The following is an 18,001-nucleotide window of genomic DNA, read 5'->3' on the forward strand; positions in this document are numbered from 1 at the left end:
GACAACTTGCCTTCTACTGTTTTTTTAACCCAATACAAACTTACCGCTGGCGAATTGGCCTGTGTGCCGGGGGTAGTTCAAGGTACTGCTGGTGAATAGGCTAGGCGCCAGGGGTAACAAATACCACCGGCGAATACAAGAAAGCGCCGGGGATAACGTCACGTTACCGCTGGCGAAACGGAAGTTGCCGGCGGTAACCACTTACCACCGGCGAGGTGATCGCCGGCGAATGCAAAGGCGCCGGCGGTAAGCTCTTCTAGTGCGCCGGCGGTAAGTCTTTTCCTAGTAGTGTATGTTAGTTGTCGCACTATCAAGGGGCTCTCGAGTGAGTAACTCGGTCATATCATTCGAAGAGAGGTCAAACCTTTACATCCTTGCCTAATATTTCTTGGTTGTTATTTGGATCTTATCCATATTTTGTTTTAGAGCTTGTGCTTATTCTCGTGACAAGCTCTAGTTCATCGAACGGATTCCACATGAAATACTTGTTGTGTTTTTGATATTGGAGTTTTACCGGTTTTTCGTATTGAGAGGTTTCACCTCTAAATTCATGAAAGAATGTATCCCACTTGTTCTTAAGATTTTATCTCTTAGGGGTGTAGCTATTTTCATCATCTTTCCAACAAAATTGGTTTTCACCTATTAGAGGTGTGACCAATTTCGCTCTTATAGATAGGTTAAATCTTTCCCTATTTTATATTATACTCTGTGGTTGTACTATGATGTTTTCCTGCATGATCTTGTAAAGCTTTTTGTTGTGATTCTAACGAGTCCAAGATCATCAAATTCGGAGTTCGGATGTAAAAACGACGATGTTTTTGGTGTGGGGTGTGCTGCCGGACGGACTGGTTCGGCCACGGGCTAGCCTTAGTCCGGCCAGGGTCCAGGGTGCACGAAAATTATTCCCAGGATGGTCCGCAATTGGCCGTATGAGCCCGGCCGGCCAGATTGGTCCGGCCAAACCCGGAAGGTCCGGCTGGGGGTGTTTTTGGGTGCGTTTTCAACGTCTAGATTCCATTTTGGAGGCCATATATAACCCCCTTCTTCCCCATTGAGATAGAGGCTTCTTCTACTTTCTCTCTCTACTCCATTGTTGACCGTGAGAAGCTTCCCCTCCTTCTAATCCCTCCATAATTCTTTCTCATATTTGAGGAAAAGATAGAGGAGATCTAGATCTACATCTTGACCAAACAAATCCCTCTCTTTGTGAGGGGAATTCAATAGATCTATATCTTGGAGAAATTTGGTATTTCTCATCCTATTTGTTCTTCCTCTCTTATTCCCCCAATAACTTGTGTAGATTTGTTGGAATTTGAGAAAGGAGGACTTGAGCATCTTTGTGGTTTTCTTGCCATTGCATTTGGTGCATCAGTTTGACTTCTCCGCGGTGATACGTGGAGGTGAAAGTTCGTGAGATATTCACTTCGGGAGCTTGTTCCTCTTGGGTCTTTGAACCCTAGACGGCTTAGTGGTCTTTGTGGTGTTCTTGGGTACTCCAATTAAGTTGTGGAGTTTCTTCAAGGGCAACGCCTTTGTGGCGATTTATTGGGAGCCTCCAGTTAAGTTGTGGAGTTAGCCCCAAGTTTTGTGCGGGTTCGGTGACCACCCTAAGGTTTGATAGTGGATCGAGAACATCCCTTTTGGTGGGAATTCTCGAGGAGAATACGGTGGCCTTCGTGCATTTGGAGTGACTTGTCCTCCACACCGCTCCAACGGAGAGTAGCACTTGCAAGAGTGTGAACTTCGGGATACATCATTGTCTTCGCGTCACCTCGGTTATTTCTATACCCGGGCTCTTTACTTATGCACTTTACTTTGTGATAGCCTTTGTGCTTGAAGTTATATATATCTTGCAATCACATAGTTACTTGTATTTCTTAGCATAAGTTGTTAGTTCACATAGGTGAACCCTAGTTATATAGGTTTTGTGCTTGACAAATTAAACACTAGTTTTATTCCGCATTTGTTAAGTCATATTCGTAAAAGTTTAAACCGCCTATTCACCACCCCCCCCCCCCTCTAGGCGGCATCTGTGTCCTTTCAGCATTGACATGAGTTCTTGTGTTATGGAAAGTTTGGTAATTGCAAAAATTATGGGCATTGCCATTTTCACTATAAAGAGATTTGAGACTAATAAAGCGCTTGTTTTCTCTGCCGCGGCAGAGAAAAAGCCTGTTTTTTTTTGCCTATGCAGTTATCTGCCATCGCACATAAAACTTACAGTATTTCATCTAGAGGACAGCTCCATTAGCAATAACTTAACATGCTCAACTCCATTACATCAAAGTTAGAATTTTGGGTACAACATAACTCCATTACAACAAAACTTTGCATGCTCTAATCCATTACTCTAAATGATAAACTCTCTAGATGATGAACTCTCTAGCCGCGTTTACAATGGCGTGATCAACATGTAGCACTTCGGGGTAGTATTCCTAATCTTTGTAGAACTCCCTTCGTAATGTGTGGTATCTTGTATCGGCGCTCCCCCATAAGCTTCATGATCTCCACCATGCATGTTTTATGTGTCAAAAAGACACGGTTGCTCCTCTCGGCCGGGTACCCGTTCCATGCTTGTTGCACCTTCATTACAATATCAAGATTATTACAAGAAGTATTGCAATGGTTGAAGTAAAAAACAACATAAAATTGTGTACCTTCATGAGAATGTCAAGAATAGAAGTTGAAGGTTTTTTTTGAAACAATGATTGGAGAGCAACGAACAAACCCAAATCTAGGATATTGGTATCTGGTGAGTTAGGAGGTTGACAAATGAGGCTAATGTTCCACCTCCTGTAGCAGCCGCCTCTAAAAATTCAGGATCATTTGGCAATACATGTGTCTTCGTGTTGTCTTGTTGAATGAATATTGGGCTCCATCTATCCTCCAATGGCCACTTCTCCTTGATAGCGGGCAAAACTATTTGAATAAGGTAGTCTTGACTAACAAGCCGTGTAACATTTAATGGTTTGGTTTCCATTGTTCCCCTCGGGCGGTTGCCACTACGACGTTCCACCGACTTCTCGGTCACAAAGGGGAACATACCAATCTTACCATAAAATGTACGTTTCGTCGTTGCTCGGTCTTGGCCACGGGCAGCTTCGTCGTCGTCTCGGTCTCGGCCACAGGAAGCTCCGGCAGTGCTCGACTCGCCCAAAAACTGCAGGCGATGGCCAGCTCCGGCACCACTAGACTCGCCCGTGCTCCATCTTTGGGAAGAACGGAGACCAGTGAGGCCGAGAGTACCGCGTCCTCGCCTAGTCACCTCCACGTCCATCATGTTTCCTGGGTGTTCGTCGTCGCTACTGTCATCTGCTCACAAAACATAACCGGGTAAGAATCAAATCATCATCGACAAAGAAAAAATCCCCAAGAAACATTGAACGGAATCGACCAAAAAAAACAACCTTCATCGCTATCCACCTGATAGAAGAAATCACATGCAAGTTCCCGTGCTTCCCCATCGAAATCATCCACTTCATCCCAGTCGATTGGATTGTTCAAATCAACCGCAGCCATGGCGAAGAACACAGGGAGAACGAGAGGAAGACCACAAGGAGGAAGATGAAGAACTGAGCGTCCATGGCGCGAAGCTCTTATACGAGCTCGAATTCTCTGTCTCCTCTCCTCTCCCGCATCTAACCCTCAGAACTTGATCTCCACCGTGAGATTTCTGGCGGATCTGTGGCATCGCGTTCTTCCCCAATGGTTGATGATCCTTTTTACTCCGATTGGGCACAAATTTTTTCCATGGATCAGCAACATCATTGAGGGCGCATGCGCTGGGAGGAGAACAAGGGGAGGAGCCAGAGAGCGATGGCGCCGTCCGGGTGCGAGAAACGAGGAGGCCGAGCGATCCTGGACGAGATCATGCGCGTGCATGCAGGGCAAAAACGGAAACATTGTGATTTTTTCTCTACCCCGATCACTACCTAAATAATCGCACTGAAAAATTTGCGCCTTATGCCCTGGGTCGGAGGGAGCAGCTAGTAACATCACATAACCCAAGTTATTTTGGTGACATGGCACGCCAATGATTGAAAAAAGAGAGTGAGGTGGTAATTAGCTATGTTACCATAACATCACACATCCCAAATAAGATGAGTCTACAATATAGTAAATGACACAATGCATGACACCACATCTAAGTTACTAGGTAGTAACTTAGACTAGTAAACATATGACATGTTACTAGTCTAAGTTATTTTCTACTATGACTAGCCTTAAGAAAATATTGTAAAGGATATGAAAATAGCAATATTCGATCCGATCAATTTACACTAAATTGACATGTTAATAAAAACATTTTTTTAGATCATGGAGATAATAATATTTGGAATGGAAATGATCTTTGTTTTTGTAATGTTGCATAAGCATAGCTAATTTAAGCAGATAATGATGGCCTAAGATTATTACAAAGGTGATATAGATCACACGAACGATTTACGGTTCACATGATTATATCCTTTATCAACATAGCTATCCTATCTCCTTCTCGCACCAACACAAGCATTCTTTGCTAATTCCTCGGCTAAGAGATTGTAGTTTCAAAAACTAGCCGTGATCAAAATGGAGTGGGTCACAATCTAGCTCTACTAGTTGAATATCCGTGTGTTGCTACGGTCCCTCTTTTCACCGACAACAAAAATAATGCACGTGGATAGTCATGTGCATAAAAAAGATAACACAGTGTAAAAACATTAAGATTCCACGTATTTGAAGTGTATTTCGCATCCTCCAGTAAACTTGGTTTTGCTTTGGCTGATTCTCTCAAACGTCCACACAACATCTATATTTAAGTCCCTCTCAAGTATATGTCGGCATATAAAGTTGTACCGAGCAAGTCTGTATTACGATTACATGGCTACGCTCGCTAGTTCTGAACTCTGTTCTATGCTGGGCTTAAGTCCTTTGTAGCAGCAAATAGTAGGATTGATTCCTTGAGATTAATATTTAGATGCACTATTATTTTCTTACTTTCCTTCCTGTAGTATTTAAAATGCATTACAAAATCTCTATGCTGCCACTACAACAAAGAAAAATTGCAATATAAGTGAGAAATAGATGGCTCTACAGAAGGAAAGCACAACGACATGACTTCACTGAATCAGCTAGTAAGAAACCCTTTTTCTCAAATAAATGGGAAATCTATATAGCTCAAACATTGTTAGTTCGACGTAACGGACTACATAGTTAGGTACTTCCTGGCCAAACCACATTACTTGGTTAGCTAAAACACGTGGTGCAACCCTATTCTGAACACGATAAATGATACAGTGCTAGATGAGATCATATTTACCTCTCCTCGATTTATCAGTCCATTCCTAGAGGCCCGATCGTCTCCTCCATCTTTTTTAGTGTTGCCTTCTCTTCCTTAAGCTAATGTTTTCCTTTCATGTCACATTATAATCATAACATGAGGATAGATTGTAGAAAGTTGAAACAATGCAATGCATTTTTTGGGTAAAGTATGTCTAAAATAAAATTCACAAAATAATTACCTTTAGATCTTCTGTATGTGGCCTTTCGACAATGGAAGTATCCAACAGGAAAATTGAGCACTGAAATCATATTGATAATTATATGATGATTGGGATGGTATGTGAAATGATTGAACACGTATTTTTCCATGAAAATTTTGTCATATAAATACATCTGTTCATATTCTCAAGAATATGTTACTGAACTTCGTCGAAGATTCAGATACCTGACAGAAAAACGAACTGGACAAATTATATAGGTTAGTTATACTATATAGTATGGCCTATACACATTAATTATGCTATGACACATTACTCACGAGAGTTAATAATATTTTGTCACCTTCATGCCACCCCTTGTGAAAAGCTATTCCTACCTTCTGTACTGGACAAATGCAAACTAAAAAAATAGAGCTCCGTGTATGCAATAGTTAGTTTACACCCTTACAGCTCAAAGCATATGGTTTGATCACTTCCAAGTTCCAACATTACCCTGAGTGTAAGTTTGCATTTTGATTTCGTGTAGCTGCAGACCAATACTACGAACACGCTGAAGGACCCCTATCATATCATTAAGAAGAACACTAAAATAAACAAAACCTATAGCTACCAAGTTTGTTCACAGTACATGATGACGCTAATCAGCCACAAGCCCACAATTAAAACTATTTTACGAGGAAGATCATACCTATAAAGCAGAACGGTGGAACAACTTATGAGGTTATCACAACGAAAGATGTTAATTGCAGTGCCACAAGAAGGCACAACAAAATGCACACAATAGGGGGCGATATAATCTTGTATTTATTGAGAAACTGGTAGTCAAGGAGTCGTCATAACATAACAATATATGCCTTACTTTTAGTGACTTGATCTAAACAAATAAATAATCATACTCCCTCCGTCTAAAAATAGGTTTCTTAACTTTTTCTAGATAGGGATGTAAAATGCATCTACATATATTCGTATCTACACAAAAGTGAGACACCTTTGGTTACATGCATAGTTGTTTCTGTGAAAAAAGAATGCACATGGAGCTTAGCTTTTATTAGTGCGTGAGGCTAATTTGTGATGATCCCACATGTATGGAGCAGGAGGAGAATGAGAACTGCCACCTATTGGCACCTCTATAGCAGTAGCATTCAGGAAAACCGATAACTCACTAAGCACCCAGCTTAGGAAGAGAAAAAAAATGCATTCAGTGCCAGAGCGTATAACTAAGGTCCTAATGCATGTATGACTGAAATCATGTTAATTGTACTCACCAACATAGAACATTGTGTCTCTATCAAGTGGTTCTATTATATCCATCCCCTTGCTTCTAAGCACGAAAGCATGAGATCATCTAGGGCTGAATTTTTTTAAAACTTTCGGTAATTCCAGGTAATTGTGCTTCAACAAAATATATAGTAATACGCTTGTTAAGAGTACACCTTTTTCGGATTGGATGAATCTATACTAAATAACCAATGTTGCACAATACAAAAATCTCTAGTTATACGGTGCAAGTCACAATGGCTAGCCGGAGATGGTAGACATGCAGACAACTGAATGTTCGTTAAGGATGATGGTTCTGCTAAAGATTGTCCTTGTGGAGAACATGTTCTATCTGAAACTTACCTCCTTGGTCCTGGTGATGTTTGAACATGGTGAAGTTGCAAGCTCAACTTCGTTGGCTGCCTGTGGATACTTGAGATTCAGCAAGCAACCAGTAAAATATATTGAGTTGGATGCAGATCAAACTTCACCTTTGCCATTGTGATTGTCTGAAACATCTTTCAACACGATTAATTAGGAGGGGTCCTGCCTGAATTTATGGAGATGCAAGGCAGCGAACTAGCTGCTCATGAACTGGCACATGAATCACGGCCTGGAGCATCTTGGCCTAGAGGAGGTGTTTGTACATCCAGATCCGGTCCAAGGCAGAGAGCGGAGAGGAGGCAGGCGTACAGGATCTGGAGTAGCAGCTATGGGCTGAGCAAGCACTGGTGACGCGGTCGTTGTCGGGTGCACGGGCTGACGAAGAGCTTGGTTTACACCACAGGAGATCTCTGGCGTTGGACTACACAGGGGATCTGGAGGACGGCGCCGACGGCATGAGGTTCGGACAACGACGGCGGCAGCTCGAGCGGGTGGCTGCGGCCAAATTCGGACGAGGTATGGGAGTATACGAGGAACGAGGAAGAGTTTCAGGGAAATAGACTTCGTTTCCACGGGCTGGAGCCTGGAGGAGGGCGGCGGCTCCGGTGGCCGGAGATCGAGGTGGTGGCGGCGGGATCCAGGAAATTCTGTTACGGGAGGAGAGCGTCGGCCTGGAGAGGGGAGCAGTTATTTTCACTTATCGGTGGCATGAAGCCGTAATTAGCTAAGACGGGATTACAGCAACCTAATATATCGTTAGATGTAGATCCAACGTTTAGGATGTTCCCAATCTCTTTCACCAAACGCGTTGTATGACGTACGACCAACTGGAATATAATAGTAAAGACTAGAAAGAGTTCTAAGTAGAACTGATGTTTGGCTTCACAATACCCTGCCGGAGATCGCTGCGGTGATGATCTGTTTAATATATCATCTTCCCCGTGCAAAAAAAAAAGTCATACTCTCTATGCTGTAGCCCGCCAAAGCTTTTCCTTCTGGATTAGGGCTCTATGTTATGTAGCCCGTTATAGGAAGTACGAATTTTCTAGAGGAGCCGTCGCAACTTGGCCCAGCCACGAAGTACGAAGGCCTTGGCCCTGGCCCAGTACTGGACTGGCGGCTGTATATCCAATCTTGTCCACTGGTCGTTGATCGGACGGTTAATAAATCATAAGTGCTAGGGTTTTCCTCGGCTGCCGCTTTTATAAGAAGGCCGCGATTGACTTCCAGCAAAACAGAACAGACCAATGCATTGCCGCCGCCTGATAATTTTCGCTCCTAATCTTCCGACGAAGTACTCTCTGCGTTGCGATTATCTGTTTGATGTTGTCGTTTCCTCGCTGTGCTTTCATCTCTGTTGATTTTAAGTACTAGATTTTCTTCGATTTGGAGCAGTGATGTGATCAATCGATGAATATGATCTTTCAGGTGTGATTATTAATCGCTACGTTCTTGCTGAGCTCCATTATGTCTTATCTCAATTCGAAATTGTGTTCTTTTATAGCGTGTTTTCAATCTCGTTTTTTTTAGATTGAATAGACATCCCGTTTTTTTCTTCAGAAAGGTAATATTCAGTTGAGTTAATAATAATGAAATTCAATCGTTTGGTCTACTCCCTCTGATCCATATTACTTGCCACTAGCATAGATGTATCTAGGACTAAAACATGTATACATCTATGTTAGTGGTAGCTAATATGAATTGAAGATAGTGATTTTTTTTTTGGATTTTTGTGAGGGGTTAGTTGGCACTTGGCAATGACCTGCGATGAGGGGAATCTTGTAGGCGGCTCGGCGACGCCATCATGAAAAATGTACAAGTCTGGTCCACCTGTACGACACAGTTGGTTCTTAAAATGAGTGTTTTTCTCTGAATCATGCGTACTGAAGGACCATAAACGTGTGAGAGCAGTGCGATTCAAAAAAAAGTCACGAGTAGAAATTTGTGGAAGTGTGGAAATTGTCGGAAATCAATTTCTGCTCACATCCTGTTGTAGATGCAACAGATATTTAAAAAATGTACTACTTTTATAGATGGAGGAAGAACTAAATATCAAAATAATATGAAAAAACGTCTATACACATTTGAACATTCTACGTCCACGTAAGGCTTGTGGCAAAATGTCATTTTTTGTGTCGTGCGTAAATCAGTTTCTCACGAGATTTTTTTATTTTCAAACAAAATATTTGTTTTGCTGCAAAATTTGTGTAAATAAATATAGAATATTTGGATGAATAACCAATGACTTTTTCTGAATTTTTAAACATTTTAAAATACATATGCAATACACTATAATATGTATCTGGAAATTGTTGGTTTAATGAAGAATTAAAGACATCTCCAGGCGCTCAATGTATTTCACTCACTGCGAGGATATAACACCAAAAACTGTTACATGGATGGAATAATAATGCCATTATCGTTGCAATGAAGCATGTGCTGCTCTGTCTTTTTCTTGATGTAGGTCTATCGGTTTTGATAGACTCCTGACTGCCATTGCTGATGATGCTGAATGGTATTCATCGGTAACCTTGTCCTAATATGCATAGCTTTTTTTGTTGGGTTTTGTTATGGAGTCTTGGTTAACGGCGAGCCAAGAGATGAAGACCACCTCATCCTCCTTTCTAGTGAACTAGGAGGTTCTACGGCTCTCCCCTTGTTGCCAACGTCCACACCAACACCGCTTGCCACAGCTTGATCGCAACGTGTCCTCACCCTTTTCTAATCGCTTATGATCGTTGTCTGTTGCTTATAGAACAATGGGTTGCCCTTGGTGTCTCCACGTGTCCATTAATCTTGTGTCTCCGTCCACGACTATTTTGTATTTGCTGCGGTATCCCGTGTCTCTGTTCCAAGGCCGTCAGGGATGATGTAGCCGCCGTTGTAGATCACCGCCTTAATTTTGGCCTCGGAGCACTTCTCCAACAAGGCCTACGGATCACCGGACGTGAGATTAGTACGGTGCATGATAAAGGACACGCGAGGGCGAGATAGAGAGCGACAGCGAGCGTACTAGGTCGTCCATCGTCATGTTGGGCGTAGTCAATTTGGCATATGGGTTGCGGGGCCACAAACATGTTCTCAATCGCCACCGCTCGAGCCTTGCGTAAGGGAGCTGGACCGAAATCCTTGCCAGGCGTGCGGTTCAGGTGAAGAGTTGGGGCAGCCTCTATGTTTGCACGGGATACGACGAGCCGGAGGAGGCAAAACAGACCACACATGGACTTGCATATCGGTAGAAGGTGTTGCAGACGGCAAATCTAACGTTGTGCCTGGGAACTTACCGAGCTCACCGACAACACCTAAGGAGCCGGAGGAGCATTAACGACGATCCTCTCTTGCTTCATGAAGAACATGGCCTCATCCATGGCAGGTGGCAGCCTCACCTGCGCGTTGGTGTTCGCCTTCATCTGCAAGGGTAGCATGGCAGATACCCTCATGGCCTGTTCGGCCAACTGCTGCCTTTGCTTCAGCTTCAAACCGGCGCATCGGTCCCATCGCCTGGTGGCCTGGACGACCTTCTCCTTCGACGTCAGCAGCATCTTCGGCATCTTCGGCATCTTATCGCCACTGATGGAGGCGGCTCGTTTTGAGCCTGTCATGGGGGCGGTCTCGTCAATGCCAGAGGAGGTGGCCGTGGTGGGTTCCTCGACTTCCAAGGTGGGGACGATGTACATGACTAGGTAGGGTTTTTTTGCTTCCACCTGAATATGATTTTTGGAAGTGGTGGAAATGAAACTGGTTTCTGTACCACTGGCGGGCATGCCATGCAACACGCATGGGTGACCGCGCGCCGCATTGTCCTGCAGACGCATTCGCGGCGTTATTCATTTGCATCCCCGCTGATAGCTCAATCTGTTTACGTCTATCCGCTAAGTTGAAGTGCAGACTTATTTTTCGACCATGCAGATGCAAACCATTATTTTGCCATCTGTTTAAATTGGACCCCTGAAGATGCCCTTATCACCCAATTTAGAGCATCCCACTGGTGTCCCCCCAAACCGTCCCCCAAACGGCGCCAGATTGAGCGTTTGGGACATGTTTTGTTCGTGCCGCGTTTAGGGGACGTCGTTCCCCAGCCGCGTCCCCGAAACTCGCCTGCAAAACTTAGAAATTAATTTTAATAGATAGAAGAAACTCTTTACTAATATTCAAATCGGTGCAACATAAACAAATTACATGTAAAAACTTCGAAAAAACATAATTAAATTACATATAAATTATTTTAAACTACTACTTCTTCTTCTTTGATGATGGCCCCGTCTCGTCGTTCTCATCACGGTGGCGCTTCCTGCTCGTCACCTCTTCCGAACAGACGGCGTCTGAGGAACTTGTGTCCTCCTCGTCGTCGCCGGTGCTCGCCGGCTACGCCTTGGCCTTCGCTTTCGCGTCCGCCTCTCCCTCCGCCTTCGCATTCGCACACGCCGCCGTCGCCTCCTTAGACCCTTCCTCCTCCGCATCCTCCTCCACGCCCCGCCATTCCTCAGCACTGTCCATTGGCGGCGGGGAATCATCGCCGTTGTTGGGCGTCCGAACTCTGTCCCACCAATGGCGCCATCCTGCAGGCTTGCCCTCGTTGGAGGTGTTAGATGGAAGGTCAGAGATGTAGCTCATCGTGAGGAGAACCTTGGATGAATGGCGGCCGGTTGAAGATCCAAAAGCACCTACGTACGGGTCTTATTGACCGCGGATGAACAGCGGCGCATAAGTCAAAGAGAGCGGCGGTTGCTCTTCTGAGGAGTTCACGCTCCATTTCGGCGGTTGGCGCGTCGGTCGACGTGGTTGCCAATGCGACGGTTTCCCTTCCCGGCAATTGCACCGTTGCTACGTAGGCGGCGGTTGAGCATCCGAGCCGCTGACGCGTCGGGCCCTCACTCCCTCGCCTCTCATTTTGTTGTGTTTGGCGTGCCCGGAGCGTCCCTTGTGTAGCGGGGACAAGCTCGGGGCGCCAAACACCGTATTGGGCCGCGTCAGACAAAAATGGTCTTTGGGGCGTGCGGCTGGGAACGATTTTTTGTCTGACGCGCCCCAAATCGTTTTAGAGGACGGTTTGGGGGACGCGACTGGAGATGCTCTTAGTACTGTTCAGGTTGTCGTTATGCTCGAAATGTGCTCCCGATCCCAAATCCAGATCGCCTGCACCCCGAGTCCTGACCGGGTTACTGGACTGATAACCCAGTTAGGGCAGATTCTTGCCCCTTCGGGTGAAGGAAGCGAGTTGTAGTCCAGTTCGGGTTCGAGCTCAGGTAATGGAGGCGTCGCTGTCTGTAAGGTGCAGTGCAACTCGCAGCGAACCGTAGCTGAGCTTCTTCAAACAAGGTCTGATGATTCGTCATAGTTGTTCGGTCAATGGGATTGCTAAGTGCATGATAGTGTAGAGTGCCAAAAATCATAGATAAAAGAAAACTGGACATATGTTAAGCTTCATGCACTAACCAACTATTCCAAAAAACCGATATGATGGAAAGAGTTAGACAATTCACTTATACAGTTTAACAGAGGTGTATGGCTCTAGAGGCCAGTACGTAGACATGAGGGGAGTAACAACAATTTATAGAATAAATTGTGACAATCAGGACTCGAACTCAAGACCCTGGCTCTAATATCATGTTAAGCTTCATGCACTAATCAACTATTCCAAAAGACCGATCTGATGGAAAGAGTTAGGCAATCCAATTATACAGTTTAACAACATACGACAATTTGCATAGTCTAGGTCCTCCACGACGCCCAGCACCAAAAGTACCTTGTGTTCTTGCACCAATTTGCATACATGTAATAACACTGTGTGAATTGTCCATTTTTTGGCGTCGTGACCTCCTTGGAGGCGTTGTCGTGGTGGTGTCTTGCGCCTCCGCCCGGGTGCTCCAGGGGAAACCCTGATTCCTCGTGGGATCGGGCGAGGGCGATACTTTCATGTGTCGTTTTGCCTGCTGGGGTCCTCGCCTTGGTTGCTCCGTCGGCCGGAGGGAGCTGTGGAGCGAGTTGGTTGTCGGCGTCGACGAGCGGTTTGGATTCCTCGACTCGGTGGTCAGGCGAACACGTCTTCGGTGTCGGTGTGCTCCGGGTGAAAACCCTGCACCGGCCTCGGCCGATGCCGGTGATGGCGGCGCTCTCGGACGTCGCTCCCCTCGTTGGAGGCATCACTGTGGAGGCCCTTCACTGCAAGTTTGTTGTTCGTGTTGTCTGTCCTGTCGGTTTCGTCCTCGGCTTGTCTTCGGCTAGGTGGTGCGCGGCCCTGGGGGTCGGCGTGGTTGTCGGAGCGGCGGCTCCGTGTTTTGCCTCCGCCTTGTTGCGTTTTGAGGTGTTTTAGGGTGTCGGCCTTGGCCACTGGGGTGGCTAGGCCCTCGGCTCGTGTGGTGCGCGGCCTCGGGGCCGGCGTGTTGTGTTGTGTTGTATCGGTTTTCGGCTGGTTTCCCTCATAAACTGGCCATTCTCTTCTCCTATATCAATGAATGGCAAGCCTCTTGCCTAGTTTCAAAAAAAGTGAATTGTCCATTTTTTTTTTAAGAATACTGGTCATACAACCATTCAATTTACATTGAGTATCTTCACCTGAATCACTAGTTTGTGTATCGGTTCGCCCAATTTGCACACTTGTATTAACAAAAGGATCAGTTTGCCTAATTTTTTCAAGAACATTGGACATACAACAATTTACATTGAGAATCACAAATTCATGGATCTGTTTTGCCCAATTTGTGTTGAGTATCTTCTCCGGAATCACAAGTTAGTGGATTGGTTCGTCCCAATTTTCAAGTTCTTATACCAATTTGCATGCACCATTCAACTTGTTGTATGTCCATTATTATTACCTCCTCTTGGGCACTGTGGAGGACCTTAACGTATCGTCCATGGGCACAAGGTACCCACATTGGACGTGTTGTGGTCAAGGTTGGTGACACTAATGAATGTGTCGTGGAAGCCGTAGGTAACATAGGACAACATCTACATTGTGGCCTCTAGTCGCATGTTGGCTGGTTGCATGCAACAAGCTCCTAGAGCCGTCGGGCTTTGTCCCGGGCGAAGGACTCTGTGCGCTTGAGTGCTTTCTCTCCAAATAGCACCACGACCATGACATTTTCGGCGTGGCTACTCCTCCCATCACCAGTTCTGATGTTTGCATTCATCACAAGAGACCAGACTCCCTCGGCATTCACATGCAGCCGCATGTTCCTCAAGTGCAACCAGCTCCCCTTATTGGCCTTGAGCCTGCACTGCACGAGAGCCTGATGCTTAGCCTCACAAATGGGCCCTTCAAGTTTGTCATGCTCTCAGGGTGGCATGATCCTCACGAGAGCCTAGGTCAACGGTGAAGACATGTGCCGCCGTTGCTTCTACTGGCGGCATGATCTCCATGGTGGTCGGTGAGGTGCCCTGAGATGTAGCAGTGGCATGGACTATGGGTGGACATCATAGGACAGGTAAAAAAAGGGAGTTGGAAACCCTAAGGGACTCGCTAGACTTTTCGTTGAGCTTGAGGGGGTTTTCGAGAAAATAAGAATCCCACATGTAAGCAGGAAACCAATTTCAAGTTCTTGTAGTATTAGTTTACACGCACCACATTGTTTGTCCAATGTTATTTTCTTTAGAAAACACGTCCGTTGGAGATGCCCCAGAAAGGGCTATATAAGCATCCGAGTTAGAGCACATTCCAAATCTAAACCCTGGAACGAAACACCTGATAAAATAACAGTCCTATAACCCCGAATGGCACAGTAGAATATTTCAGGTTGACATAATACTAGAGCTCAAAACAATATTTCAGGTTGTCATAATACAAGAGCTCGAAACAACACTAGTGCAGAACGCTTCAAACTCAAGCTTCTACCGTTTCCTAATTGAAGCCTGCGAAAATTTGCAAACATTGCTTGTCAGTTGTTATTGTTGCAGGGAATACGAGTAATTTAGGTTCTGAATTGGCTCAGAGAACATACCCAGTTTGAGGTCCAAGCCGTTGTTTAGCGAGGTGGATCCACCTTCCATCTGCTTCAAACTCTGAGCATGAGCAAGCTGTGAACAAAAATCATATGAACATGAGACTAAGTTACACATCCAGTGATTGTTGGAAAGATAACGAATTTATAACCTTCCGACTAAAACAATGAACTAAAAATGTGAAAGTCACGAAGAAAAAAAGCAAAATTCCTCATCTTGTCTAGATGCATCCAAGAGTAGCTGCCCACTTTAGCTAGGGTCGGGCAGCCTATTCTACACTGCGTACAAATCCATAGCCTCGTGCCTTTGCTTGCAGGGAGTGAAAAGTTATTCCACCTCCAAGGTAAAGAAGTTGCAATGAACGAGTCTACGTGCTGTAGGTCGCTAGCCTTTCTGTCACGTCGTGCCTTGCAATGGAGCACTCCATTTACTGCGCACTACCACGAGTAGGGCAAGCACGCTCCCTGTTAATGGAGAGTCCTATTTCCTGCTCGATCTACATTTGTTGGGAATCCTATTTTCTCTAGATGGGAGAAAGAAACTCCTATTTTTTGCTACGAATCTGTGTATATACAGGCGTCTATACCTAGTCCTGTTCTTCGAAACAGTCCATGTACAAGTGCATATTCTAACACTACTATTGTGGCAGTTTCTGGACTTTTGTGTTTCTTGATTTGTTGTTTAACAGGAGTGAGGGGTTTTCTTCATCGGGGGTCTCTCTAATTTAGCCGCACTACTAGAAGTTGGGTGCAAAAAGGCAAAAACTAGTACATCTGAGAAATCATGTTGCCTGTTTTCGTTCTGTTCATGAATGATTGTGGTACCCTGCTCAGTGGTGGTCACACAACTGTAGATGATCTTTCGTTGTTACTTCAACTTTCAGTACTAAGATTTTCAGTTCAAGGCTTCTATTTGGATATTTTATCTTTGATACTAACACAAATTTCAAATAAAAGAGAGAAGCTAGTGCACAAAAATGGTGAAGATGAACTAAGGGGAAATTCGCGAACCCTAGCTACAGGCTACAGGAACCGGAAAAGAAGTAGAAGCGCTCACCTTGTCACACAACCCGTAGCGCTCCGCTTGTTTTCCCCTGATCTGCATATGCAGCACGAACAAAAACATCAACCATTCGAAACTAGTGAGCAAGCACTAACAGTACAGATGCAACTATATGGAAGCGAACTATATTCTCGAAACTATATGGAAGCGAACAGACGCACCATGTTCTCGAGGTAGCTCATCTCGCCTCCGATCTTGCGGTCCTTCTCGAAGCGCACCTTGCGCATCGCCGCCTCCAGGCTCTGCTCCAGCCCCGCCAGCGACGGCACCGTGTACTGCTCCCTGTCGTCCACCGTCATGAACCTACCGGCAAAAAATAACACACGGGGAGATCAGATCAGGCCACGCGGAATGCAATCCGACCTGCCATGTATGCTAACCTCAGCTCCTTCTCCAAGATGTCGCACATCTTGCCCACCTTCTCCAGCTCGGCGCGCCTCTCCTACACGATGCCAGAAGGAGAGCTCTATATATCAGACGTGAATCATTCTGAATCAAAGCTTTACCACTACGTAATACTGGCAGCGCAAACATACCTGGCGGATATCGGACCAAACTTTGGTGTGCGTCGCTGTCTCGTACCTCTCCACGAAGTCCTTGACGCTGGCAAGAAGAAGAATAAGAGACGCAGCACGCATGGGATGGGAGGCAGAGGTAGGTTAATTGATAGAAGGGATGGGATGCTTACGAGGGAACAGTGGGCGCGAGGTAGTGGTAGAGCTTGCCGGAGGCGGAGAAGAGTAGGAGGAGGAGGTCGGCGTCGCAGAGGACGGCGAGCTCCCTGGCCTTCTTGAAGAGGCCGTCCCTGCGCTTGTAGAAGGTGGACTGGCGCTGGGTTGGGTTCTCGATCCTCTTTATCTCGCTGCGCCCCCTCCCCATCTCCCTCGTTCGTTTCCCCTTCCGGCGTTGCCTAGCTTCTTCCCAAACTCGCAAACGCGCTGCGGAGCAGGCTCTTTCCGTTTCCGAGGACTTGCAAGGATAAGGAAAGGTCTTGGTTTTGGTTAGGTTTTGCCGGGGATCGAGCTACTATCTCTGATCTCTCTCACTCTCCCAGCTTGCTGCCTGCCACTGTGCGGGTGCGTGGAGGAGAGGGATGTAACAGTTGCTTCTTGGTTGGGTGTGTGGGAGAGATGGGTTTTACTGATTTAAAGGCATGGTGGCCCTCTGAAGCAGTAGTAAGACAAGATAGTCTAGTCCTGTGCCAGGCCTGTGTGGGAGACTTTGCTTTGCTTTGCTGCAGGGGGGAGAGGGAGCACGGCTCAAATGGCTACCTGACACGACCCAAACGACGGAGACGTGTCGAGGGCAGCCAGGCAGGCCTCTCATCACTGCTCATGTAGACGTACTTCCAAGTATGTGTACTCGCGGCATCAGTCGCCCGGTGGCGCGCGAGACATGACCAGGGTGCTTTGCTTTGCTCTACATGGCCATGCATATGGTTTCCTATCGATGCATGTGGACGACAATGTTTGTTGCAGGAGATACACACCTGTGAGTGCCAATAGATTCAGAAACATGCATGCATATATTTGCAAGTAAAAGTAGTCAATTTTTTGGTCTGTGTGAATTTTAGATTTTGTTTGCTGCATGATTAATTTATATTGAAGGGCTTCATACAAATTTCGCAGAATCCTTGATCTTTAGAATGCCAAACCATGTTTCACTTAACCAATCGATATTTTTTCTCTCAATAAAGTCTTGCCTAAAGAATCTTGATCAGAAATAATTCAATCGCTGCAAGACTCTTTTATGAAGCTATAAGAAACAAATCATATATAAAACAACCAACATTTTGCCAAGAGATAGTACTTTTCCTTTCCAGCTATCCTTTTTATAGCATCTCCTCAATGTTTTTCCATTCAGCATTTGTGAGAATTTCA

At 45.4% G+C, this 18,001-nt stretch overlaps 1 protein-coding gene across 1 annotated transcript; it reads right to left on the bottom strand.

Annotated features, from left to right (window-relative positions):
* Positions 1 to 14,803: 14,803 nt before the first annotated feature.
* LOC127343656 (MADS-box transcription factor 32) lies at positions 14,804 to 17,260 on the bottom strand. Its single transcript, XM_051369821.2, has 7 exons — positions 16,810 to 17,260; positions 16,658 to 16,724; positions 16,502 to 16,563; positions 16,283 to 16,424; positions 16,116 to 16,157; positions 15,059 to 15,134; positions 14,804 to 14,969 (listed from the first exon to the last, which is right to left on the bottom strand). The coding sequence occupies exons 1-7, from the start codon at positions 16,998 to 17,000 to the stop codon at positions 14,959 to 14,961; spliced, it is 591 nt and encodes a 196-aa protein (XP_051225781.1). The 5' UTR covers positions 17,001 to 17,260; the 3' UTR covers positions 14,804 to 14,958.
* Between the last annotated feature and the right edge of the window lie 741 nt (positions 17,261 to 18,001).

This window comes from Lolium perenne, chromosome 3 (assembly GCF_019359855.2).
Source record: "Lolium perenne isolate Kyuss_39 chromosome 3, Kyuss_2.0, whole genome shotgun sequence".
Classification (NCBI taxonomy): Eukaryota; Viridiplantae; Streptophyta; class Magnoliopsida; order Poales; family Poaceae; genus Lolium; species Lolium perenne.

Coding starts and splice junctions, on each gene's coding strand:
- LOC127343656 (XM_051369821.2), bottom strand. CDS start 17,000: ATGGGGAGGGGGCGCAGCGAGATAAAGAGGATCGAGAACCCAACCCAG. Junction 16,564..16,657: donor TTTGGTCCGATATCCGCCAG/GTATGTTTGCGC, acceptor GGCATCGTGTAG/GAGAGGCGCGCCGAGCTGGA. Junction 16,158..16,282: donor TGAGCTACCTCGAGAACATG/GTGCGTCTGTTC, acceptor CTGCATATGCAG/ATCAGGGGAAAACAAGCGGA.